Genomic DNA, 25,714 nt, shown 5'->3' on the forward strand with positions numbered 1-25,714 from the left:
TGCGAGGGATTCAGGGACCTGGCTCGGCGGCCCCACAGAGAACTCGGTGCATCCTCCCCACTCTGGCGACAGCAACAGAAGGACCGTGCACGATGAGGTCGAGTCACGGTCTGAGAGAAGGAGGAGGAGTCAAGGGAGACTGTTGATTTTTTTTTAACAGGGCGGGACATGGAGACCATTGGCGAGGTAAAGATTAAAATGTAATTGTCCCTCCATCTCTCCTCAAGGTGTTGATTCCTCAGTGGTCAGTCTCTGGATCTAGACATTGCTTGTTGGTATACTGTTTGACTATTAAGACCAGCTAACCCCAATCCAAATAAACGATAAATAAACTGACCCAAATAAAAACAAAAATGATGGGAAAAACTCAACAGGTCTGGCAGCATCTGTGGAGAGAAACAGTTACGGTTTCGAGTCCAATATGACTTTTCTTCGTGCCCAATATGACACTTCTTGTTTTTATTTCAGATCTTCAGCATCCGCAGTATTTTGCTTTTATTTTACTGTCCTGGCCCAATATTTATACATGCGTTTCAAGCATGAGTTGCTGGCGAATAATCATGAATCGGAATTCTGATTATTTTGCTCCTTCCTAAGTCGCATTGAGGCCACTTTTCTCACCCAGCTGCTCTTACCATTTATGGTTTATTTTCATTCCTTTTAATCTCTAAATTTCGTAGCAACCAGTGAATTTTCTTAGTTGAGATGGGCTCACTGCCCAGTGGAAGAAAAGCAAATCTAACTAGTAATTTTTCATTCCATGTTTTTCTGCATGCTATCACATCACAAATTTCATACTCCTAGTTTAAACCGTGATATGCTTTGTCACATAAAGCGCTGTATAAAAGCTTATAGCAATCTCAACTATATTAAGTGCTGGAATGCATAACTGTCACGTGGATTTTAGCAAGTACAATTAATAGTGGATGAGTAAAACTTTTGTATCATATCTGTTTAAATTCTGAAGAGCAGTATAATATATTTTGAATTTACAAACTCCTGTTATGTTTGGAGCAAGTTGGATAAGCCAAGATGAAGGACTTATAGTTACAATTATGTAATGACTTGATGTACCAGACAGGCTTCAACAAGAAAGGTAACTTTATTACAGAGCTTTTCAGATGCTACATGCTTGAGCCAGGTCCTCAACTGGAAGGCCTGCCCACCAAATTACTCACACTTGGGGCTCATTGGTTGGAGAAGAACAATCACATGACTTCTGTTAGGCAGTAGGAAAGGTTATACCTTCAATTACTACAAAGCACTACTAGTGTTGGTAGTGGTGCGACCAAATTGAGATCAAGAATTAAAAATATCACCCAAGGTTTTGTATAATATTCAAGTGTACTGGGTTAAGATCTGTCTATGCACTAGATATGTGCAATGTTGTCATATTTAGTGCATTGGCATTGATATGCTATTTTCTCAATTTTGTGTTAGTCCCCAATATGCCCAGTGCCAATTTGAAGGCTGTGCAAATCTAAATATCAATCTTTATTACTATTATATCTTTGTGTAACATTTTGGAGCATGGAGATCACTGCTGTCCATTAAACCATGACTTCAGTCTTGGGTTTGAGATCCTGGTTCTCAAATACTCTTTTCCTTTGTTGGCCGAAGGCTGAGCTGGCACATTGGAGGCAATGATCAATTTTGCCATCTATTTCTGCTTTCGTCAAGAGGAGGCTCCCAAGATAGGGAAAATGATCCACTTTTTCCAGGATCTTGCCATTGATATTAATCAATGGGGAGAGGTGTTATGCAGTGGGAGCTGGTTGGAATAGGATCTTAGATTCCCAGGTGTTTATTGAAAGGCCCATTTTCTCATACGTTTCAGAGAAGGAGTTGACAATGACCTGGAGCTCAATTTCTGAGTGACCTTACACGCATGTGTCATCTGCATGCCAAAGCTCATTGACTGGGGTTGAAGTGATTTTGATTTTGGGTTGAATAGTTTCCTGTCTGTTCTGTAAATTATCTCCATGCCTGTGGGTAATTTGCTGGAGGTGAGGTGCAATATTGCAGAAAGGAAATAGAGAAGAGGCTTGGTGGTTTGACCCCAGTCTTCATTGAGATAGTGTCTATACTGGTTCTGGTGGTGAGGATCATGGCTTGCATGTCATCATGGCTTGCATGTCATCATGGAGAAGGCAGAGGATGTTGACAAATTTCTGAGAGCAGCTAAATTTGAGGAGGATACTCGTTGAGCCTTTGCAATTGACAGAGTCAAAGGCTTTCATGAAGTCGAAAAAGGCCATGTACAATTGTTAATGCTGCTCTGTGATTTTTCTTGAATTTGCTGCACAGTGAAGATCACGCCTGTGGTGCCTCTCTGGGCAAAAATGGCACTGCAACTCTGGAAGGAGCAATTGAGGAAGATCCTTGCAATGATCTTCCCTGTGGCAGACAGCAGGCAGACTCCACCATAGTTACCACAATCAGACTTGTCTCCCTTCTTGAGTATAGTCACGCTCACAGTGTCCCTGAGATCCCTGGCATACAATCCTCTTCCCAGGTGAGGGATATGAGGTTGTGCAGATGTGCTAGGAGTGTATCTCTGTCACGTTTCAAAATTTCACCTGGGATTCCATCTGCTCCAGAGGTCTTGATATTTTTCAGCTGTTGGATGGCTTTTTTAAACTTCTTTAGGGATGTCCTCAAAGCATCCCTGAAGAGATTAAACAACCCCATCATCTCATGAGAGTCTCTGGCTTGTGACTGAGCAAAATGGAGGTTGATTTGAGAAGGTACCAAACGCATTGAGAGAGTTTGTTGGGAGTGCGCAGAAGGTGAAGTTGAGGCATCGGAGAGAGCATACAAACCCCTAGAGTCCAAGTCATCCTCGATCCCAGGGGACTGCTTAAGGTGATGACCTTTATGTAATGAAGCTGTTCTCTTAGAAGTTTTCATCTATCCTAAACAATATGGATATAAACTACCATCATTTGTATCTCCAAACACTTTATTATTGTTGAAGCAGCTTTGTAAGACTTACAAAGTTAACTTGATTTTCTCTTTTAGATTCTAGTATTTCAAATCCTTCATCTGAACACAACTTGATTGATGATCACAAGTCTGTTTTGAGAATTATTGGTCTCAGTCCAGCATAGCAGGGTTAATGTGAACTACTAATTGAACTTTTTGAAGAAATAATTAAAGATGTATACTGGAGAATGTCTATGGATGTAGTTTATATGTAATCCCAGAAAATATTTGATAAAATTCCAAATAAGAGGCAGTTAGGGTGTTGGTTAAAATTAAAGCTCATGAATTGAAGGAAAACTATTGACCTGGTTATAAGGTGGCAGAAGACCGAGAGTAGAGATAATGAGTATGTGCTCAACCCCAGTTGGATTGAATTATTATTATTGTCCCTCTCTTCTGCCCATGACAGCGGTAGTTTTAATTTCTAATTTCATTTGTTTCCCTTAGTATCATTTCTCTTGTTGAGATGGGCTGTGGTGTGTTTCCCAAACCCTGGTTTATGAGGTCCAATGTTAAAAATAACCCCACAGCAAATTCTTTAAGATAAAACAAAACTAGGATTTTTTTCTTCAAAACCTGAGGAATGGATCATGTCACACATTCGTGCTCAAGGTAGAAAGGCAGAGAAAGAAAGGGGAAAAGTCACAAATTGCAAGTTACTTAAAAAAAAACCAAAAAGGTACTGGCATTAATTCATGTGAGCAGAGTCCAGTAAGTGAATGTCCAATGAAGGTTCTTTCAGCTTGTTTTGTCTGGCAGAATTCCTGGTCTTTGTCCTAGGTACTTGGTTGACGCGGTTGAAGATGCGGCAAAGTATTCTGGGAATTAGTTCGCTCTGTAGGTGAAATCCAGGACTCTTTCTGGAGATCCGACTTTGAGGGAGATGGAGGGTGGAGGCAGGCTGCTAACCTGGAGTCCAGTTTTCTTTTCTGAGGTTAAACCACTACTGAAGACAGAATCCAAAAGCTGTCTAATTAAAGCAATTCAAACAGTTCAAGTCTTAGTCATGTGACTGGGTGGTTTTGGGTCAAGCCATTCAGCTAACAATGTACTATAAGGACCTTTGTTAAAATCCATTGTATTTTGAGCAGATAACAGTGGAACAATGAGCACAGTGTTGGAGATGAGGAGTCACAAGTAGCACTATCTTTGTCCAGACTGGCTGAGGCAGACATCTCTTCTACTAGTCCTTTGTATTGGCTTGGCTGGAATGTTCATACAATGCAAGGGGTGTTGCATTCCAGGAGGACGATGAGTTGGCCTTTGTCCATTGGAATGGCTTAGAATCTTCCAGAACTACCAGCATATGACTGGCTGCCGCCATTTTAGCAGACCAGCAAGTGTTCATTTAAAAAAACAGAATTTAAACAAGAGAATATGGAAGTGAATTTTTTAAAAGATTTTTTTTTCTTCATGCCTTCCCAGTATGACACGCCTCCACCTTTGGAGAAAAAAATGAATTCTAATTTATTTTTGTTAGCATGTTCAAGGAAAAGAGAAAATGTAAGGAGGTATACATTCATTCTCTCATTCACTTTGGTGGTTGGGGTGGGTGGTGGGGGTGGTGACAAAACAAATACACACAGCTATCAGGGGAAAATGTCAGTTCCCTGCTGTATTCTCAGTGTTTTAACACTGGACAGGATGTCAGCCAATATGAGTTATTTCTTTTGTTAGTTAAAAGGTTGCAAGATCCAACTCCAGGGTACTGGGGGAGTTCCAGCTGCTCTGGAGCTTAGCTATATCAGGGTCCAGCATGTGCTGGATTTTCTGCCTGACCTGGGCCAGCTGGTTGGGGCTCAGCTGGTAGGGCTTTTGATTTATTGGTGGGGGTTCTCCTACATCCACATCATGGACATGGTAGTGTATCCTTGTGAATTCCTTTAAAGTTCCTGAGCAGGCTGGCCACATTCTCCCACTGCTCTTGGGTCAGGGTTGCTGATTGGGCATTTGAGATTCCAGGGTCTGGCAGCCGGGGTTCAACTGGGAAAGCCTCCTGTCCCTCCTTCTCACCTGACCCCTCCTGACTACCCTCAGATGTGTCCACCCCTGGTAGACACCTCGCTGACTGACTGGGCTCTGCGTTCAATTTGGTTCTGACTGCACTTGAACTCCCTTTTTGGCTGCAGGTGGAACTTTAACATGAGATTTCCAGGGTACAAATCTCAATTGTGCCCGACTTAGGGAGGCTAAGGTTTCACTAGTTAGCAGTTCCTTTTCCATACGCATTCTTGTAGTATAATTCACCATGTTGCTCTAATGTGAGTTTAAAGGAATTTGCTGCGGTACATGTATTTGTCTTACAGATAAATTCTGCCACTGAATTTTCCGTCTTTGGCTTCCGATTGGTTTATTTCAGTATCTGACTCAGGCTTATTTTAAAATTTGGACTCTAGTCAGAATTTTGTGCACTTTGGACAAATTTTGGCTCATACAAATGGATCAACCTCGGACATGAGCCACCAATTCTGTTAGGGACATGAGGGCGATTGGATTGAATTATTATTACCATTCCCCTCTTCTTCCCATGACAACAGTAGTTTTAATTTCTAATTTAATTTGTTTCTCATAGTATCCTTTCTCTTGTTGAAATGGGCTGTACTGTGTTTCCCAAACCCCAGTTTGAGGTCCAATGTTGGATTGTGACACACATTCACACCCAGGGTAGAAAGGCAGAGAAAGAAAGGGAAAGAAGTTACAAAATGCAAGTTACTTAAAAAAAATCAAAAAGGCATTGGCATTAATCATGCGAGTAGAGCCCAGTAAGTCAATGTCCAATGTAGGTTCTTTCAGCTGGCTTTATGAGGCAGAATTCCTGGTCTTTATCCTAAGAACTTAGTTAAGGCAGTTGAAGATGCAGCAAAGTATTCTTGTATTCTAGGAATTAGTTCACTGTAGGCAAAATACAGGATTAATTCTGGAGATCCAACTTTGAGAGAGATGGAGGTCAGAGGCAGACTACTAGCCTGGAGTCCGGTTTTCTCTTCTCAGGTTAAAGTGTAACTGAAGACAGAATCTAAAAACTGTATAATTAAAGCAATTCAAACAGCTCAACTTTCATTCATGTGACAGGGTGGTTTCAGGTCAAGCCATTCGGTTAATGATGGACTTTGTGGATCCTTGTTAAAGCCCATTGTATTTTGAACAGATAATAGTGGAAGCGTTAGCACAACATTGGAGAGGTGTCACAAATAGCTCTGCCTTTGTCCAGAGCTGGCTGGGGCAGACGTCTCATATACTGGCCCTTTGTGTTGGCTTGGCTGGAATGTTCATGCAAGGGGTATCACATTCTAGCAGGATGTTGAGTTAGCCTTTGTCCATTGGAACGGCTTAGAATCTTACCAAACTACCAGAATATGTCCAGCTCCTAGCAAATGTCCATTTAAAATAAAAGAATTTAAATAAGAGAATATGCAAGAGAAACAAATTTCTTGTAGCTTTTTTTTTCTTCATGCCTTCTCGGCATGACAATTTTGGAATCTGGTCTCTTTCCTTGGAATCTGTGAAGGGTATCCTCTGTTTGGGTGTTTTGCAAATATTTGGAGGATATTAACACATGTTTTAACGTGCCAGTCTTATGCTTCTGTTGCATAGCATTCTAGCAAATTGACATATATCCTTTATACCTTTTTTTATCAGAGTGTTGCCTCGTAAAACAACTTTCAACTCTTTTGTGACTGCACTTTTAGCCCTCCATCCTTTGCAGAAGGAAAGGTGTACGAGGAGTTGAATATTGTAGTTTGTTAGGTTGTGGTGTGTTGTGGAGATGGTTTGCTGATGCTCTATACTTTTTATTTGTTCAGGAATGCGAGCGTCACTGGCTCGGCTGGCATTTATTGTCTATCCCTAATTGTCCTTGAGAAAGTGGTGGTGAGCTTTCTTCTTGAACCACTGCAGTCCATGTGGTTTAGGGAGGGAGTTTGAGGATTTTGACCCAGCGACAGTGAAGGATATATTGAGCTGTTCTAAAGAAGTAACCATGGTAATGTGAATGCAATAATCAGCAATATTCCACAAGATTCAGAAATATTTCTTGCTTTGCCTCACTTTTCCATCTTTTCATGTTTCAGTGCCTTGGAAGTTTATCTTTTTCACATCCAGAACAGCAGTTTTAGCTGTATAACGTACAGGTTCAGAATAACTCTGCTTGGGAGACTATGCTACTGCTTCATTTGCAGTTTTAAATCTGTTTGTTCAGGAATGTCTTATGCTGCACCAACCCTGGCTTCTGTATAATGTTAACCTGCAATTTTATTTCACTATTGTAAAAGTATACAGGGCTCTGATTTCAATAATACAGAGGCGCATGTTGCTACTCGCCCAAACAACACCCCCACTACTCCAGCGTGGATAAAATGGAGCTGTTCCATGACAACAGTCTATATCCAAATGGGCGTTTCATGTTCCTTTTACTGTACCATATAGTCAGAAGTTGTAATTGTCGAATGACTAAGGCACCAAGGCAGGCAGGGGTTGCACTGGAACATGGCAATGCCACAGACTATTTCTGTAAGTATTGTGTTTGTGTTTTTACCGGACTGGGAGTCATCCTCATGCAATACACTGTTATTAAAATCTGACGTAGAGGAATCTTAGTCACTTCAGATTGCGTCCCTTGAAGCTTTTGACTTAATGATCAAATTAATAGCTCTGAAGAAGAGTCACACGGACTCAAAATGTTAACTCTGTTTCTCTCTCCACAGATGCTGCCAGACCTGCTGAGTTTTTCCAGCATTTTCTGTTTTTATTTTTTTGGATCCAATTAATAGTCTTTTTGCAAAACAATGGACATTTGTAAACTCAAAAAACCATCTAATCAATGTTAGCAATGTTTTCATGTAGATGAAGGTGTTAAAGTATTAGACTGGATAAATAGAAGTCATCATTACCTGTATAGACTGATATATTGAGGGAAGATGATTAATATCTAAAATTAGCTTTTTAATGACGCATATTTTGGGAGGAAGCATTGATGCGAAGAGGGCCAGAGCTCAAAGAATGGAATGGTTACCTTGACATGTAGAGCTGAGTAAAGGTGAAACTGTAGAAGGAGTTATAACTAAGGGTCAGGAGTTTAGTTCAATAGATTGGGAACTGAGGAGTCATTGGAGATCGTCAGGGACAAGGGTGTTAAGAGAGTTGGATTGGAGTTTTGGATGAGTTGCAGTTTATGCAGGATGGTGAAGAGATTGTTTGAAAAGTTGATTCTGGAGGTGACTAAAGTGTGGATGAAGGTTTCCAAATTAATTGGAAGTAAATTGGGAGTGGAGGTGAATAATGCTGTGAAGATGGAAATGGACAACCATGGTGATGGATCAAATGTGAAGCTTGATTTGGTTCAAAGGCAAAAAAGTTGTGCATCAATGTGTTAAGTCTGAACAAGCAGCAGAGGAGAGAGATATAATTCAGTTGTAATGTGGATTTTGGTAGGGATTGGACAGAATGACTTTGGTTTTGCAGATGTTAAGTTGAACAAAGTTCCTTCTTATCCTCAACAGCAGGGCATTGAGCTAAGAGGTGTGATTGAGTTGTTTGTTGCCAGTCTAACAATGAAGTCAAGCAGATTCCATGTCTTCAGATGGTGCTACCAAGGGCAGTATGTAGAGGAGGAAGAAGAAGGGACTGAGGATAGATCTTTAGGAAACTCAGAGCTAATATTGTGGCACTGGATGAGGAGTCATTGCTAGAGTTGCTCTGGTAAGGGCAGTCCCACTGAACTGACCACTGGAGGAGACAGGCTGGTGCAGGATGGTGTAGTTGACTGTGCCAAAGAAACAGGGGAGTTGGAGAGGACGAGGAGAAAAAAGTAAGAATTGCATTTCTGTGGTGCCATTCACAACTTCAGGATGTCCCAAAGTGTGTTACAGTCAGTTAAGAACTTAGAAAGTGTAGTCACTGTTGTAATGTAGGAATGTGGCCACCAAGTTTTGTACAGCAGGATCCTGTTAATAGGCATACCTATATAAAAAAAATATGATTCAGTGATGATGTTGGTTAAGGGATAAATATTGGCCAGGACATCGGTGAGAGTTTTTAAAAAATTCTTTCACGGGATGTGGACATCTCTGGCTAGGCCAGCGTTTATTGCCCAGCCTTAATTGCCTTTGAGAAGGTGGTGGTGAGCTGCCTTCTTGAACTGTTGCAGACCACATGGCATACGTACACTCACAGTGCTGTTAGGCAGGGAGTTCCAGGATTTTAATCCAGCGACAGTGAAGGAATGGTGATATAGTTCCAAGTCAGGATGATTTGTGACTTGGAGGGGAACTTGAAGATGGTAGTGTTCCCATGCATCTGCTATCCTTGTCCTTTGAGGTGGTAGAGATCATTGGTTTGTTTGGAAGGTGCTGTTGGAGGAGCCTTGGTGAGTTCCTGCAGTGCATCTTGTAGATGGTACACACTGCTGCCACTGTACATCGGTGGTGGGGGGAATTAATGTTTAAGGTGGTGGGTGGGGTGCTAATCAAGCCAGCTGCTTTGTCCTGGATGGTGTTGAGCTTCTTAATTGTTGTTGGAGCTGCACTCGTCCATGCAAGTGGAGAGTAACCCATCACACTCTTGACTTGTGCCTTGTAGATGGTGGACAGACTGTGGGCACTCAGGAGGTGAGTCTCTCTCAGCAGAATTCCCAGCTCTGATCTGCTCTTGTAGCCACAGTATTTATATGGCTGGTCCTGTTCAGTTTCTGGTCAATGGTAACCCCCAGGATGTTGATAGTGGGGGATTCGGTGATGGTAATGCCATTGAATGTGAAGGGGTGATGGTTAGATTCTCTCTTGTTGGAGATGGTCATTGCCTGGCACTAGTGTGGCGCAAATGTTACTTGCCACTTATCAGCCCAAGCCTGAACATTATCCAGGCCTTGCTGCATTTGGACATGGACTGCTTCAGTATCTTGGAAGTTGTGAATGGTGCTGAATATTGTGCAACTATCAGTGAACATCCCCTCTTCTGACCTTATGATGGAGGGAAGGTCATTATTGAAACAACAGAAGATGGTTGGGCCTAGGACATTATCCTGAAGAACTCTTGCAGCGATGTCCCTGGACTGAGAAGATTGACTTCTAATAACCACAACCATCTTCCTTTGTGCTAGATGTGACTCCAACCACTGGAGAGTTTTCCCCCGATCCTCATTGATTGCAGTTTTGCTAGGGCTCCTTGGTGCCACACTTGGCCAAATGCCGCCTTGATGTCAAGAGCAGTCACTCTTGAGTTCAACTCTTTTGTCCATGTTTGGACCAAGGCTGTAATGAGGTTAATGGCCCTGTCAGAACCCAAACTGAGCATCAGCGAGCAGGTTATTGCTGAATAGGGTGCCGCTTGATAGCATTCCATCGTTTTGCTGATGATCGAGAGCAAACAGATGGGGTGGTAAATGGCTGGGTTGGATTTGTCCTGCTTTTTGTGGACAGGCCATAGCTGGGCAATTTTCCACATAGCTGGGCAGATGCCAGTTTAGTAGTTGGAGCAGCTTGGCTAGGGGTGTGGATAATTCTGGAGTACGAGTTTTCAGTATTATTGCCGGAATCTTGTCAAGGCCTGTAGCCTTTGCACTATCCAGTATCTTCAGCCTTTTCTTGATTTCACATGGAGTGAATCGGATTAGCTAATGACTGGGGACCTCAGGAGGAAGCCGAACTTGATCATCCACTCGGCACTTCTGGCTTTAGATGGCTGTAAACGTTTTGGTCTTCTTGTCTTTTGCATTGATGTGCTGGGCTCCCTCATCGTTGAGAATGGGAATATTTGTGGAGCCCCTCCTCCAATTAGTTGTTTAATTGCCCACCACCATTCACGACTAGATATGGCAGGACTGCAGAGGTTAGATCTGATCTGTTAGTTGTGAGATCGCTTAGATCTGCCTATTGCATGCTGCTTCGGTTGCTTGGCACTCAAATAGTCCTGTGTTGTAGCTTCACCAGACCATCACCTCTTTTTTTAAGGTAAGCCAGGCATGCCCTCCTGCATGCTTCATTAAAGCAAGGTTGATCCCCTGGTTTGATGGTAATGGTAGAAATGGGATATGCTGGATCATGAGATTACAGATTGTGGGTGTATACAATTCTGCTGATGGCCCACAGCGCTTCATGGATGCCCATAGATCTGTTCAAAATCTATCCCATTTCACATGGTTGAGCCACACAACGTGATGGAGGGTATCCTCAATATGAAGAGAAAATGGTGATGAGCTGCCTACTTGAACTGCTGCAGTCCATGTGGTATAGGTACACCATAGTGCTGTTAGGGAGTCAGGGCCAGGGAGAGAAATCATGGGCCTGGTGTTTCTCCTGTTTCCAGACTCCTTACCTCCTCTCCATCACCCCGCACCACTTTAATCCCCTCCCTCAATCACGCATGTTATTTATTTCTCCTTCCAACATTCACCAAACAAGCACAGAAAAGTTCTCTTAAAATGATCATGCCCATTTGTTGGCAACTGGTTACAAAAATCGTCCATTATATGTACAGCGGGGGTCATTATTATTAAGAGCAGTAGCAATATAATGCAGTGGTAGTTTGTGGGCACTCCATAGTTGATGGTAATGTTACTCTTAAACAAACAGAGTACAAAGTGTACTTTAATAGCATTCTGCAATATTGTTAAATTGACAGGAAAATATTCCATTGTTATTTATAACACTGTGGAGAGATAACACTAATTTGAGTGACTGCCTTAGCCCTCATTAACATTGCACATATGAACACGGTGACAGTAAATTCATATTTGGGGAAAGATTCAAAACTTGCAACCCAGATTGCACGAAACCTTTTCAGCTGTTGTTTTGTATATTTCGACTATCTGTTCTGTATAGAAGGAAAGACCATCTCCATACTGCAGCTCTCATTGTTTCATTGTTGGAGAGCTATAGAGGGGAAATAGGGAGGGAGAGAGGGGAGGAGGAGAGAAGACAGTCCATTCACTTGCTGCTGCCTAAGCTTCCTCCTCCCTCCCCGGTCACACTGACACACCACTTACTCAACTCGCTCAAGATAACTCTGTATCACCAGGAGCAAAGTTCAGGTTCCCTAGGAGTGGCTTGTGCTACAGACGCAGATGACAGCCGGATTGGGCCTGATGCGAGGCTGAGTGACAGCTTCCACAGGCCTTCTCTGACCTCGTTACTGGTGGAGACACCCACCTGTTTTTTTCATTTACTGTTTCTTTGTCTTGGCCTTCCAGAAGGTGTCATCACAAATCGTTCAGTGCAGCTGAAAAGCTCAATGGAGGCCAGCGGCAATGACCAGAATATCTTCTCCAGCTTCTACAATCACAGGTTCTCCCTCTCCTGTCCATGCTGCTCCTCCAAGCATAGATTCTGTCTCTGGTACTAGACAAGAACAAGGGGACCCATGTTTGGAGGAGCTGGGGCAATGCTAACTTGAGTACTGAATGCAGTTTTGTTTCGTCTCATTGGTTTCCCCAATAGATGGCACTCAATGGGTCTCAGCAACTACAAGGGAAGATAACATGAGAGTTCCAAAAGAAAGGCCTCAGCAGTACACCCACGCAGGTAGATAAGGTGGTTAAGAAGGCATATGGGATACTTGCCTTTATTAGCTGAGGCATAGAATATAAGAGCAGGGAGGTTATGTTGGAGCTGGATAAAATGCTAGTTAAGGCCACAGCTGGAGTACTATGTACAGTTCTGGTTGCTGCACTATAGGAAGGATGTGATTGCACTGGAGAGGGTGCAGAGGAGATTCACTAGGATGTTGCCTGGGCTGGAGTGTTTCAACTATGAAGAGAGACGGGATAGGCTAGGATTGTTTTCCTTAGAGCAGAGAAGGCTGAGGGGGGACCTGATACAGGTATACAAAATTATGAGGGGCATAGATAGGAAGAAACTTTTCCCCTTAGCGAAGGTGTCAATAACCAAGGGGCATAGATTTAAGGTAAGGGGCAGGAGGTTTAGAGAGGATTTGAGGAAATTTTTTTTCACCCAGAGAGTGGTTGGAATCTGGAACACACTGCCTGAGAGGGTGGTAGAGGCAGGAACCCTCACAACATTTAAGAAGTATTTAGATGAGCACTTGAAACGCCATAGTATGCAGGGCTGTGGGCCAAGTGCTGGAAGATGGGATTAGAATAGATAGGTGCTTGATGGCCGGCACTGACATGATGGGCTGTATAACTCTTTATGAATCCGTGACTTTCAGATTTGTTCATACATTGTAACTTGTTCATTTCTTTTTCATATATAAAATGAAGTGCATTGCTCGATGACTTTTACAGACCAATCTGCATGAGGGAGAGAGGAACAGACAGCACCATGCAAAGCCACTGGAAAACCACCTTGGCAAACAAATCACCAGAAATCAAAGAATGAAAGGAAGAACTTGCGTATATCCAGTGTGGGAGAGAGAGAATCTGTGATTGGACGAGCAGCTCTGACTTTCTCATGCCTCTGATCACTGCTCTGCTATCAGTTCCCGCTCTCAACAACTGACAATTTAACTGGCAGTCAATGGTTTTTAAAACCTTACAGTTGCTGAGAGCAGGAAAGACCTTTGGGCAGCTTCGTGGTTGACTAGCTTTTTAAAAAAAGTTACTGCTATCAGTTTCACTGCAGTGACCACATTTCAAGAGTGCTTTGGGATGTCCTATGGTTGTGAAAGTTACTTAAACTGCATAAGATCTTTTCTATTCTATAGAAGAAGTAGAAGATTTTCTCCTGTCTGTGTGCATATTATTCATTATAATTATTTCATACAAGGGATGTAATTAGATTCTATTTTATTAGTAATCTCACAGGGTAGAAAGATCAAATGGCTCCCGAGCAACAAAGTGGAATGATTGAACAATATAGGTCTTCACTGTCAGTGAGAAGAGTTGGAACCCTCAGGTGCCTTTGTGTAATATAACTTTTAAGAGTCCAGAGGACAAAGACTGAATGGTTCGCAATTGTATCTGTGTTTTCTTGATCAGCAAGTCTGAAGACTCTGCTGTTTGCTGCTTCTCATTACAATATATTTTCAATATCAGCTATGCAACACAATTTTATCACATTATTTCAATACCTCAAAAAACTCATAAAAGCACCAAGATAGAGTGGGATAATGGGGTAAGTATACCAATAGGACAAGATTGAAGTCAATAGAAAAGATTCTTGAGAATCATGTGCAGTGTGAAATAGCTAACTGATGCACTATGAGCCCATTATGCACTCCTGGCAATTTCACCCCATACAGCCTGTTCTCAGTAAACTTCCATTAGTGACATAATAAACAGAACTCCAGCCATGATTCCACCCTCTGTTCACAAGATAATTATGGATGACAGAGGCCATCTAGCCCACTCATCTCATCTATCTAGAATGAATGAAAAAGTCCCCGCCCCTCACAGCATCCAATTGGCTCCAAAATGATTCCAGAAATTTCACTTACCATTTCTGGACTAGATTTTCAGCCAAGAGCACTCTGGTGACAGTTGCTGCGAGTAGGACCTGCTGCTGACCTCTGGGCAGTTTTGTGGTTTTCTGGCAGGCGTTTCATAAATTAAATTGGAACTACGAAGCTGTCCGATGGTTGGAAGCAGTAGCGCAGCAACTGTCAGGCTAACCGTTTGGATTTTTTTCAAAGCCAGTCTTTTAAGCCTGAAACTCTGGCTGCTTAGCCTGAGCAATGATGAGACTCCATTTACAACACTAAACCCGAGCCCCCCTAGCCCTTGGGCCCCAGTGTTTTGCACTTGGTGCACCCCCTCTCCCGAGCCCTTTAGGGAGTTCAAGGATTTTGACCCAGTGATGTGAAGGAACAGCAATACAGATACAAGTCAGGAGGGTGTATGGCTTGGAGAGAAACTTGCAGGTGTTGGCATGCATATGCTGTTCTTACCTTCTAGGTGGTAGAGGTTGAAGGTTTGGAAAGTGCTGTTGAAGGCACCTTGGCGAGTTGCTGTAGTGCATCTTGTAGTGATACACTGTGCTGCCATGTACATCGGTGGTGGAGGGAGTAAATGTATAAGGTGGTGAATGGGGTGCCAATCAAGGAAGCTGCTTTGACTTGGATGGTGTTGAGCTTCTTGTCCATTGTTGGAGCTGCACTCGTCCAGGCAAGTGGAAAGTACTCCATCACATTCCTGACTTGTGCCTTTGTAGATGGTGGACAGGCTTTGGGGAATCAGGAAGTGAGTTGCCCTCTGCAGAATTTCAAGCCTCTGACCAGCTCTTGTAGCCACCATATTTATATGGCTGGTCCAGTTCAGTTTCTGGTCAATGGTAACTCCCAGGATGTTGATTGTGGGGGATTCAGCGATGGTAATGCCATTGAACGTCATGGGGAGATGGTTAGAATTTGTCTTTTTTTAAGATGGTCCTTGCTTGGTACATGTGTGGTGCAGATGTCGCTTGCCACTTATCAGACCACACCTGATAGGCTACTCTTTACCCACTCTCTGTAGCTCAGAGTTGGTGAGGCCAATTGTGGCACCTGATGACTGCCCTAGTTAAAATCAGGTAATTCAACACTGGGCCCAGTACCATACCTTGTGGTACCTGCACTTACCCATTCCTTTTAATGTTTCTGAGAACTGGAGAGGAGATGGAGGTGTGCATGCAGGAAATTTAAATTTATGACTAATGAGTTACTTTCTGGAAGCAAAGCCTATCACCTCCATTCAGGTCGCACTACTTTCCTAATACTCTTGGCCCTCTGTTATATTGCAGTTCCTCACTAAAGTGTTTTTATAGATAAGACACAGGCATCCCTGGTAACAATGGATTCTCATGAAAATGAATGATGCTACAAAAATACTTTTTAGTACTTTTTTAAAATTCATTCATGGGGTGTGGGCTTCGCTGGCTGGGCCGACATTTCTTGCCCACCCCTATTTGCCCTTGAGAAGGTGGTGGTGAACTGACTTCTTGAGCTGCTGCAGTCCATGTGGTGTAGGTACACCCGTGTGCTGTTAGAAAGGGAGTTCCAGGATTTTGACCCAGCGACAATGAAGGAACGGCAATATATTTCCAAGTCAGGATGGTGAGTGACTTGGAGGGGAACTTTCAGTTGGTGGTGTTCCCATCTATCTGCTGCCCCTGTCCTTCTAGGTAGTGGTCATGGGTTTGGAAGATTGGACAGAAGAGTGAACGCAGGAGATTTTTGGAAGTTGGCGGAAGATGACAAGGTGAATCCACGCTGAGGGATCCAGGTTCAGAGGGCAGTGGCTGCCAATGGAGTGGGGGGTCAGCGTCAGTGTAGTGAGAATAGCTAACCCCTGATGTTGGAAGAATTGAAGGTGTGGCCAGGGGACTGTGGCTGGGAGAGATGGCAATATAGAGTAGGCAAGACCTGAAAGGATTTCAAGGCAAGTATGAGGATCTTATAATTCAATTTGTCAGAGCACAGAGAGCCAGATGAGCTTGGCTGGCAGCCATTGAGAAGGGTGCGAGGTTTTGAACAGACGAAGATATGGTCTTGGCATTCTGTATACGTTGTAGTTCTTGGAGAGTGAAAACAGGGAGGCTGGTAAGAAAAACATTAAGTAACCGAAACCTCCAGGTGATTAAAAATAGGGAGGTGGTGCAGGAGTGTGTAAATGTATGGGCGGAAGAAAGTGATGGAGGTAATGGACCAAATAACGAGGAGGGGAATTGAAGGTTGTGCGGTACACCTTCAGAAGGCTAGGTTGTGCAGTACACCTTCAGAAGGCTGAGGTCCAAGCTCAGACAATACAAAGTCCTTTTTGATACTCCATTAGGCATTTGAGTGTCTCATAAAGGCATCATCACTGAGCCGTGAAGACAACTCTGTATCATGAAACTGCAGCTGACAGCACATGCAGTGTTCTATTTGTGGCATTTGGTAATGTTTCACACCAGTCATCCACTTTTTTGTAATTTTGTGAACTGCCGTTGAATTTGGCGGCCCTTTTCTAGCCAGTATCTGCCTGGATAACAATCCCAGCTGGGAATGTAAATGGTGAAAGATGGCTACAAGAGATGGCAATAGAGGCACTGTGCCAAAACAAAAGCAGCAACATAAAAACATCCATAAAATTTAATGTGCAGAAAGTCTGAGCAAATTTAATGGCTTTAGTACAATTTTTGAGAGGATCGCTTCTGTACAAGCTACATTTTTGAAATTATTGTCAGTACTCTTGGAGAATTGGACTTTTTAATATGTAGCATTCCTCTCCTCTCCATTCAGCAAATTCTCTGATTCTCACAATGTCCTTTCTCTTCAGGAGAAGGTGGAGCTGGAAGATATACTGAACAGACTGCGGGAAGATGGACTGGACACCGAAGCCTGCACTGCAGATGAGCACCTCTGTCACCTATGGCGTATATACCAGCGGGCTGAGGGCACATTGCAAGCCACCATGCAGGACCTGGAAGGGGTGCGACAGCAACAGGCCTCTGAGATGAAGGAGGTGAGATCTGTCTGCAGGGTGGTACATTCTTGATCTATTGTGAGATTTTAAAAATAAAATTTTATTTGTATATGAATGGCCGCCTTTTAACCGCCATGTTTGCAGCCTGCAATTTAGCCAGATTTGGTATGCAAGAATGATTATTTCTGTAGCAAGTTTTCAAATCGGCCTTGGCTAGTTTGTCTCATTTCTGCCTCCGCAGAGACCAGTGACTGATCTCCCTTGTACCCCCGAGGACGTTATCTGTACACTAATTCGGTATCCTCACTTTCAAAGTTAGGTATATCAGGAAAAGTGACTCAGTCCCTTCTCATTAATTATTGACTCCTTTAGCTGCATGGTAACACACTGTTCATAATTTCTCTGTGGAGTAAAAATGAACATACCAGCCAAATGGGGCATGTATATCAGTTCGTGAGTTGTCATTCATTTTTGCATTGAGAACAAGTTTAGAAGTGGTTTGGGAACAGGCATTTTATGTAGTTTCCCCTTTTGACTATTTTGTGAGATCCTACTTCAGTGACATTTTTTTCACCCTGCAGTATTCTCTTCCCTGCTGAAATCATAGATTCTTCCTTGAGTACAGGTTCTGTAGGTGATGACAACTGTCTTGTATCTCACCCCAATGACTAATCCTCACATCCAGGCCTAGGCAGTTAGTATTAGCAGGCCAATCATCCAAAATGCTGGGCTCTATCTTGTCCTCATCTGGCATCCTCGTGTATGCTGCACATCATGGATGGCAATCTGGAACAGGGACTCTGGTTGATTTCTATCCTCTGTTCCTCGTGCAGGGTCAATGAAGCCGATATAACACTGGAATTGTTGCCCCAGCTTGATTCCTTGTAGCATTCAGAAATTCAAAATCAGCTAACTCAGCCCAGGTTGGACATTAACTTGAGATATCTGGTGGTCCAAATGGCTCAGTACTGCCCCGGTGGTGTTGGAACTCAGTCACTTAGGGGATCCTTACTAAAGAAAAGGGCTGTCCCTTTCAAAAACAAACTTTCTTATCTTGCTGATCCTTTCTACCTCTTCACAATATGCATCCTTAATCCTCTTAATCAACCCCCTGCTGCGTGACATGGTAAAATGAACTGCTTTAAAATCTTCTGTGAGATTTGTAAACAATATCATGATCAGCCCAACAAAAGCCATCTTTGAGTTTGAGTAAAATTGTATTGAAACAAGAGTATAGTTTTAAAAGGCTGAAGTTGTCATGGATATAAGATAAAATGCTGTTGGGATGACCTGACCCTCACTTCCCTCATTAGTGTAGAGACGTCACGGTATGGAGCAGCCTTCTGCTATCTTTTACCCTACCCTTGAAATATAACCAGCTCACCCACAGAGTGACACAGGAATAGTCTTGTTTCTGCAGGTGGAGAATTATGTAGATCACATCCGCAATTTGTCGGAGGAGCGGGAGGCAACGACGGCTGAATACGAGCGGGAGAATGAGTTGCTAAAGATGGAACTACAGCGGCTGAAGTTGGAGCAAGGTCAGCATGTTGACCTTTCAACTTTGTTTTTAACCCCACCCCCCCACCCAACTTACCTGAGATGGATTTGTTTTTCTGTGACTTCCATTTGCTTCAGCTACACACTGTGGCTATGTGACTATCTGAAAAAATATATGCTCATGCTTTCATTGCCTTTTTGTCCTGATTGGCTGTTAAATGGGGAATAATTTTGCAGCCACTGATAGCCCTCCAGTGTCTTGCCCTCAAGTGTCCAGTTTTCATGCAAGAGTCTAGATGGTAAATCTCAGCAGGCTATCCCATGGGGATAAAGTCATAGCTGAAAACATGATCTCCACATACACACACTCATTGGGTCACTGGATAACAATCTGGATTTTCTCCCTTTGCTGCTGAGCTCAATTATAGTGCCTGACTGAAGGGTTTTTTTTTAAGGATTGAGCAGACTCAAATTCCATTCCAACCTCATCCTTCCATGAGTCTTCCCAGGCCATGGGCAAACTGAGGACAGATGACCTATTCCTACTTATCGGGCAAGATTGGTCTACTTAAGACAGTGGACCAAGAGAGAGAAGGTGCAATTTAACTGTCCTAATATTTTTGTTAACATGGCCTCTACTTATCACTCCTCACAGTGCTATGGCTGGGGATTAGAAAGTCATTGGAGTGGCAAGTCCAACAACTGTGCCTCTTCATTAAGCTGGTCACCTGTGCTCTAGAGCTTATTGGCACCAAACCTTCAGCTATATAGTCTCATAATTGATGCAAGGAAATTTTAAATGTTTAGTCAATTTTTTGTGGCATTGCATATTCAGAGTCAAGACAGAGTATTGGTTTCAAAATAAAAAGGGCTTAAAAGATGGGAGATAATCGAATTCAGGCACACAGACGTAATTCAACCCAGTTTTGCCTTTTTCTATATTTCTAATATGAATACCTATGTTCATGTTCTTAATGAAAACTACCCATGTAAGATTCTACACTAATTGCAGCATTTTCACTGTGAGCAGTAAATGCAGCATGACATGTTTAGATCATTAAATGTGTACATGACAATTTTTGATGGAAAAAGTTGACAGTGGATGCAAATGAATGATTTTTAATATATTCCAGATCTTATATTGAATGGATTATTCATTGTATCTGATTTGTTTCTACTGCATTTTGACACCATAATCATTAGGTTCTGGAAAGCTGTGGGATCTTTTACACAGCAAGTGAATTCAGTATTGCTCTCACCCAGTGTGTGCTAGTTTGTATCTTGCAACTGAAGGACTGCAACCATAAAACTGCATACGACCAATGTTGCAATGTAATATTTTCAATCTTAGTTGTTTAAAAATGTTTCAATTTGTAGTAAAATCATAATTCCAAAGAAAAATGGACTGCAGTTACTACCTTGCATCGGTATGAAGTTGTTTTGGATGTGCATTGATGCAGAAGTGATAGAATAACTCTGGAATTAGGTGCCCAATTTAAGTGCGCTGCTGTGGCTCAGTTGATAGCACTGTTATCTCTGAATCAGAAGGTTGTAGGTACCACAGCAATACCTTCACCATAAAACTTAGACAGACATTCCAGTGCAGCACTGAAGGGGGTTTGCACCATCAGAGATGCTGACTTTCAGATGAAACATTAAACTGAGTCTGCTTTCTCAGGTGAACGTAAACGTTCCTGTGAATCTATTTCGAAGGAGAGCAGGGAATTTCTCTCTGGTATCTTGGCCAATATTTATCCTTCAACCAACATCATTAAAAGAAAAAAACCCAGATCCAGTTATTATCACACTGTTGTTTGTAGACACTGCGGTGTTCAAATTAGCTGCTGCATTTCCTACATTACCACAGTGACTACACTTGGGGGGGAGAAATAAGTACTTAATTGGGTGTAAAGCACTTTCAGATGTCCTCAGGTTGTGGAAGGCAGTATATAAAGACTGACTTTCTCTAAATCCAAAGCATATAGGATGCATTGTAGGTGGTCATCTGCCATCACTTGATCACATTGGATTGAGTTCAACTCCAAAGCGATAAGCAGCCAGGTTTAAAAGGTGTTTATGTGTTCTGCTGGATCTCTGGACATTTTCTAAAATTACTGTACAGTATTTTACAATGCATTTTAACAGTAAAATACAGCAAAATTTTACAGATATCTGTACGCACAGAGCGCCAGCTAGTGACTAGAATGTGATTCACAGCCAGGGGACTGTAATATGCAGTGACTGTTGCCAACTGCAGCCACCAGTCTCATACTGGTATTGTATTATAACCACAGTAATTGATATTGTAAATTAAATTTAATACAGCATTGGCCATCAAGAATTGTACTTTCAAATAAAAGCAGAAAATGGTAGAAACACATAGCAGATCCAACAACATCACATAGAGAAAATGCAGATTAACATTCACATTGGAACTCTCAATATTGTCTTGTTTGAAATACTGTTGTTTTACTTTCAATATTTCCATATTTCTAACATTCTTTTTAATTTCAGATTTCTAGCATTCATGATTTCTGTTTTCATCGGTTTAGACGGAAGTCATTCAGCCCATATTATATCTGCAAGAATACTAACCCTACCATCTACCCATTACAGCATAATATGCACCTGAATAGTTAGACAGGGACCTCGATTTATGCCCATTTTTCTGATTCAATTATTAGAGTTTTGCCACCGGGTGATTTCATTGGGCAGTGTGCTGGAGCTCCACTGTGTTGCAGGGTGAAATGGTGAGATATCAGCTCAATTACTCTTCACTCTCCCTAGGTTCCCAGTCTTGTTAGCGCTCAGCAAGGAAACACCGAATGAGTAGAAGCCAAATATGCCTGTAAGTGTGTGAAGGGAAAATCAGAAGGGACATTTTCAACATGCCTAAATTGCAAAAGAATAGAAAGAAATAACTTACAATTGTATAGCACCCTTCACATCCTTAGAAACTATTACAATACGTCCATGACTCAAAATGTTCACAGCCAATTAAATACTTTTGAAGCGGAAATCATTGTTGAAATGTTGGCAAATGTAGTAATCAGTTTGCACACAGCAAGGTCCCACAAACAGTAATGTGATAATTGATCAGTTCATGTTTTTAGTGGTGTTGGCTGAAGGATAACTGTTGGCCAGGACACCTGAGAATTCCTCTGCTTTTCAAATAGCGCTGTGAGATCTTTTACATCCAACTGAGACAGCATCTATCTGAAAGGTGACATCTTTGGCTTTGCAGCACTCCCTCAGTGCTGCACTGAACTGTCAGCCTAGGTTGTGTGCTCCAGTCTATTATTGAGCCAAAGCTGACTCTCGTGGCATTAAGTAGAAGGCTGGGGAGCAGACTGCCTCCCTTGTAAGTTCCAAATCAGGGGATGGTAAATAAGTGTATATGTCTTCATTGGAAGGAATATATCATGATTTTAAAAAATTAAATTTCACTGCTAACCCAAGTACTTTGGACTGATGGATGTGCAGAGACACAGGTGAAGGAAGTGGAAGAGATGTTGGATCAGGAAGGATTAGCAGAGATCACACACAGTGGCCCAAGTGAGCAGGTGGCCTACCTGCTCGTAGAGCGAGCTACGCTGCTGGAAAAGTTGGAAATGGCTGAGAGAAAGGTGGATTCACAGAGTGTCACAGGGAGCACTCGTGAGACACACTTGCAGGTAAGAAACTATAATAATATCTCCATGATGTGCTTAGCTACATAAAATCACAATTGATTTAATGGCTCAATTTCATTCAAAAGTACTCATTTTGAACAGTTTTATAATATATGTAATTTTTTGCTGTTTGGTGCCCATAGGCTACATTTTCCTCCAGTCACTAATGTAAATAACAAAGACGATGAGATTACAAAATAGGAAACATTAGAAGAAAAATCTGCCTACATGCATTGTGTACTCCAGCCCCATACACTGCACTAGAATTACTCCATACACTGCACTAGGATTTGATTGATAAAGTACAAGTATGCACACTTTATGTACTCGTGCTGCATTCCTGTAGCTGCTATTTTTATATAGTGGATTATCTTTGTTTTTCACTGTAGGATCTGTTGAATGGGACAGGTTATGGCAAAATACTAACTGCTTGTGCAGGGACAAAAGTCTGTAATGAATCCACATTCACTGACTGATCAGGGGAGCGAACAATACTGAAGCTATATTCACTGACTATACAGGGGGACATAATAGGGCCAGATTGACTATCTCAGTGTTTGCTTTTGTCTCACTAGGTCACACATCATTAACATTTTCTCCCCCTCACAGGTGGAGTTGGACCTGATGCGGCAAACCCTGGAAGAGGAATTGAAACAGCAGCGGGAGTCCATGCAACACACCAAGGAAACCATGGCAAAGGTAGACTAGTCCTTCACGGGACACATTGTCTGTCCAATACTCGTATGAGAGTTATACTTTCTCCGAGTTTTCTTTTGTGGAGTTAAGATAATGTTTTTGACTGAAAGAAAGAAAACTTTTAATCATTGTTTTAGGAAACTGGATTGTGTAGTGCATTGGACACTAACTGCATTTTGATTTTGAAGATTTAGGTTGTAATCTAGCCCAAACTAAAAGGATAATAGTCTGCTAGTTAAAAGCAAAATACTGCGGATGCTGGAAACCTGAAACAAAAACAAAAATTGCAGGAAAAACTCAGCGCCTCTGCTCTCACACCTTCCTCTCCCTCCCAGAACCATGATAGGGTCCCCCTTGTCCTCACTTTTCATCCCACCAGCCTCCGCATTCAAAGGATCATCCTCCACCATTTCCGCCAACTCCAGCATGATGCCACCATCAAACACATCTTCCCTTCAACCCCCTGCCTTCGGTATTCCGGAGGGACCATTCCATCCGGAACGCCCTGGTCGACTCCTCCATCACCCCCAACACCTCAATCCCTTCCCACGGCACCATCCCATGGAATCGCAGAAGGTGCAACACCTACCCCATTACTTCCCCCAAAGGCCCAAACACTCCTTTCATACTTCACTTGCACATCCCTCAATTTGGTCTACTGCATTCGCTGCTCCCAATGCAGTCTCCTCTATACTGGAGAGACCAAACGCAGACTGGGTGACCGCTTTGCGGAACACCTTCGGTCTGTCTGCAAGTATGACCCAGACGTCCTGTCGCTTGCCATTTCAATACACCACCCCTGCTCTCATGGCCACATGTCCATCCTTGGCCTATTGCAATGTTCCAGTGAAGCTTGCGCAAACTAGAGGAACAACATCTCATCTTCCGATTAGGCACTTTGCAGCCTTCCGGACTTAACATTGAGTTCAACAACTTCAGATCATGAACCCTCTCTTCCATCCTCACCCCTTTTTGATCCCCTTTTTTCATATATTTATTTTTAAATTTTTATATATATATTTTTCCCCACTTATTTTCTATTATTATTATTATTATTATTATTTAAATTTATTTCCATTCATTGTTTTATTCCCAACTTTTACCCTATTTTGATCTTTTCTCCCACACCGTCCCTGTTCCCCACCCCACCCCCACTAGGGCCATCTGTCACTTGTTCTTCCTGCTTTCTACTCTTAATGTCACCATTAGCACCTCCTTTAGCCAGTATCAGCATCATCAACACCCCTTTGACCTCCTGTTTATGACATCTTTTGCAATCTCTCCTTTGCCTCCACCTATCACTGGCCTTCTATCCAGCTTCACCTGATCCTCCCCCCTTAAACAGTATATATTTCACCACATTTTTACTTCTCTTTAGCTCTGAAGAAGTCATACTGACTCAAAACGTTAACTCTGTCTTTCTCTCCACAGATAGTCTGCTAGCTGCTCTTCTTCTGGCTAAAATAACCCTACTTGAAACAAGCGTCAACACCCTGGTGGATTTGGCGCACAGAATAAAACTGCCCCTAATTCACCGTCACCTACTCTGTTACTCCTACTAAATTCCTGCCCATCAGCTCAGTAGCAACCACAGGACTGAAACTTACCATTAGTTGACACTAACTTGCCAATCTCACTAATGTGTGACTGTCACGGTTAGTGTACCTAATGGAATATGCTCACACTGTTGCTGTAGAGGCACTTTTCCAAGGTTAGGCTTAAAGTATATTGTAGGGGTAGTATAGGGGATGCTTTGCTCCACATCTGACCATGCTCAGCTGGAAGTGCCTAACTCTGCAAACAACGAAATCTAGCAAGGGTGAAATAGTGGAAAATGTTCCATGATCATCACTGACTCAAACTCCCCAAAGATATATACAAATTCATAAAGTACTTGTTAGACCATGTTATATTTTCAACATATGTCCTCCTTATGGTGTTCACCTCGGGCATCACCTTTTGTTTTTATGGTACATAGTGTGGTCTGTGCTAGGAGATTGAGTAAAGTGCACAAAGCATTATTCTGTTACAGTAACATGGAATGTGCAGTTGTGGTAGTTTTTTAATGTAGGAAAGATTTGAGAATTGGGACATGGTTTTAGAAAAATAAACAAGTGGCTCTGGGCTAAAGAATTCAATTTTGCTATAGGCACACGTTGTCATCTGGCCTTAGGAAGGGGATATAAGGACAAGTTTATTATAAGGATAGTTGCAGAAGTTGGACTGATTTTCCTTGTAGAAGAGAATATCTCAAAGTGTCTTTTAAGTTTTCAAGGTTATGAAGGGAATTGGCATCTTTGCTTGAGGCAGATTTTGGTGCAAGGCTCCAATGCTGGGGTGCAGAAGTTAAAAGTCAGGAGGTCAGGAGGAGGAAGGGAAATTGAGCAATTTTTTTCTTATCCAAGGGGTGGTGGAGTTATCAGAACTAATTACAAGGTTGCTAAGTATAATGCATTCAAGAGGTAATTGGATGAGTTTTTGGACAGAGTAGGGATTGAAGGGCATAGTAAGATCTGTAGAAAAAGCAGAA

General features: G+C 42.3%; 1 protein-coding gene across 1 annotated transcript in view; it reads left to right on the plus strand.

Moving 5' to 3' along the window:
• The first annotated feature begins 51 nt into the window (after positions 1-51).
• Positions 52-25,714, plus strand: part of ccdc30 (coiled-coil domain containing 30) — a 144,430-nt gene continuing 118,767 nt past the window's right edge. Inside the window, exons 1-5 of the mRNA XM_041206244.1 lie at positions 52-186; positions 17,171-17,356; positions 18,738-18,858; positions 22,277-22,491; positions 23,098-23,187. Of these exons, the coding sequence (XP_041062178.1) occupies positions 169-186; positions 17,171-17,356; positions 18,738-18,858; positions 22,277-22,491; positions 23,098-23,187 (630 nt within the window). The 5' untranslated portion in view covers positions 52-168. The remainder of the gene's footprint in view (positions 187-17,170; positions 17,357-18,737; positions 18,859-22,276; positions 22,492-23,097; positions 23,188-25,714) is intronic.

This window comes from Carcharodon carcharias, chromosome 15 (genome assembly GCF_017639515.1).
Source record: "Carcharodon carcharias isolate sCarCar2 chromosome 15, sCarCar2.pri, whole genome shotgun sequence".
NCBI lineage: Eukaryota > Metazoa > Chordata > Chondrichthyes > Lamniformes > Lamnidae > Carcharodon > Carcharodon carcharias.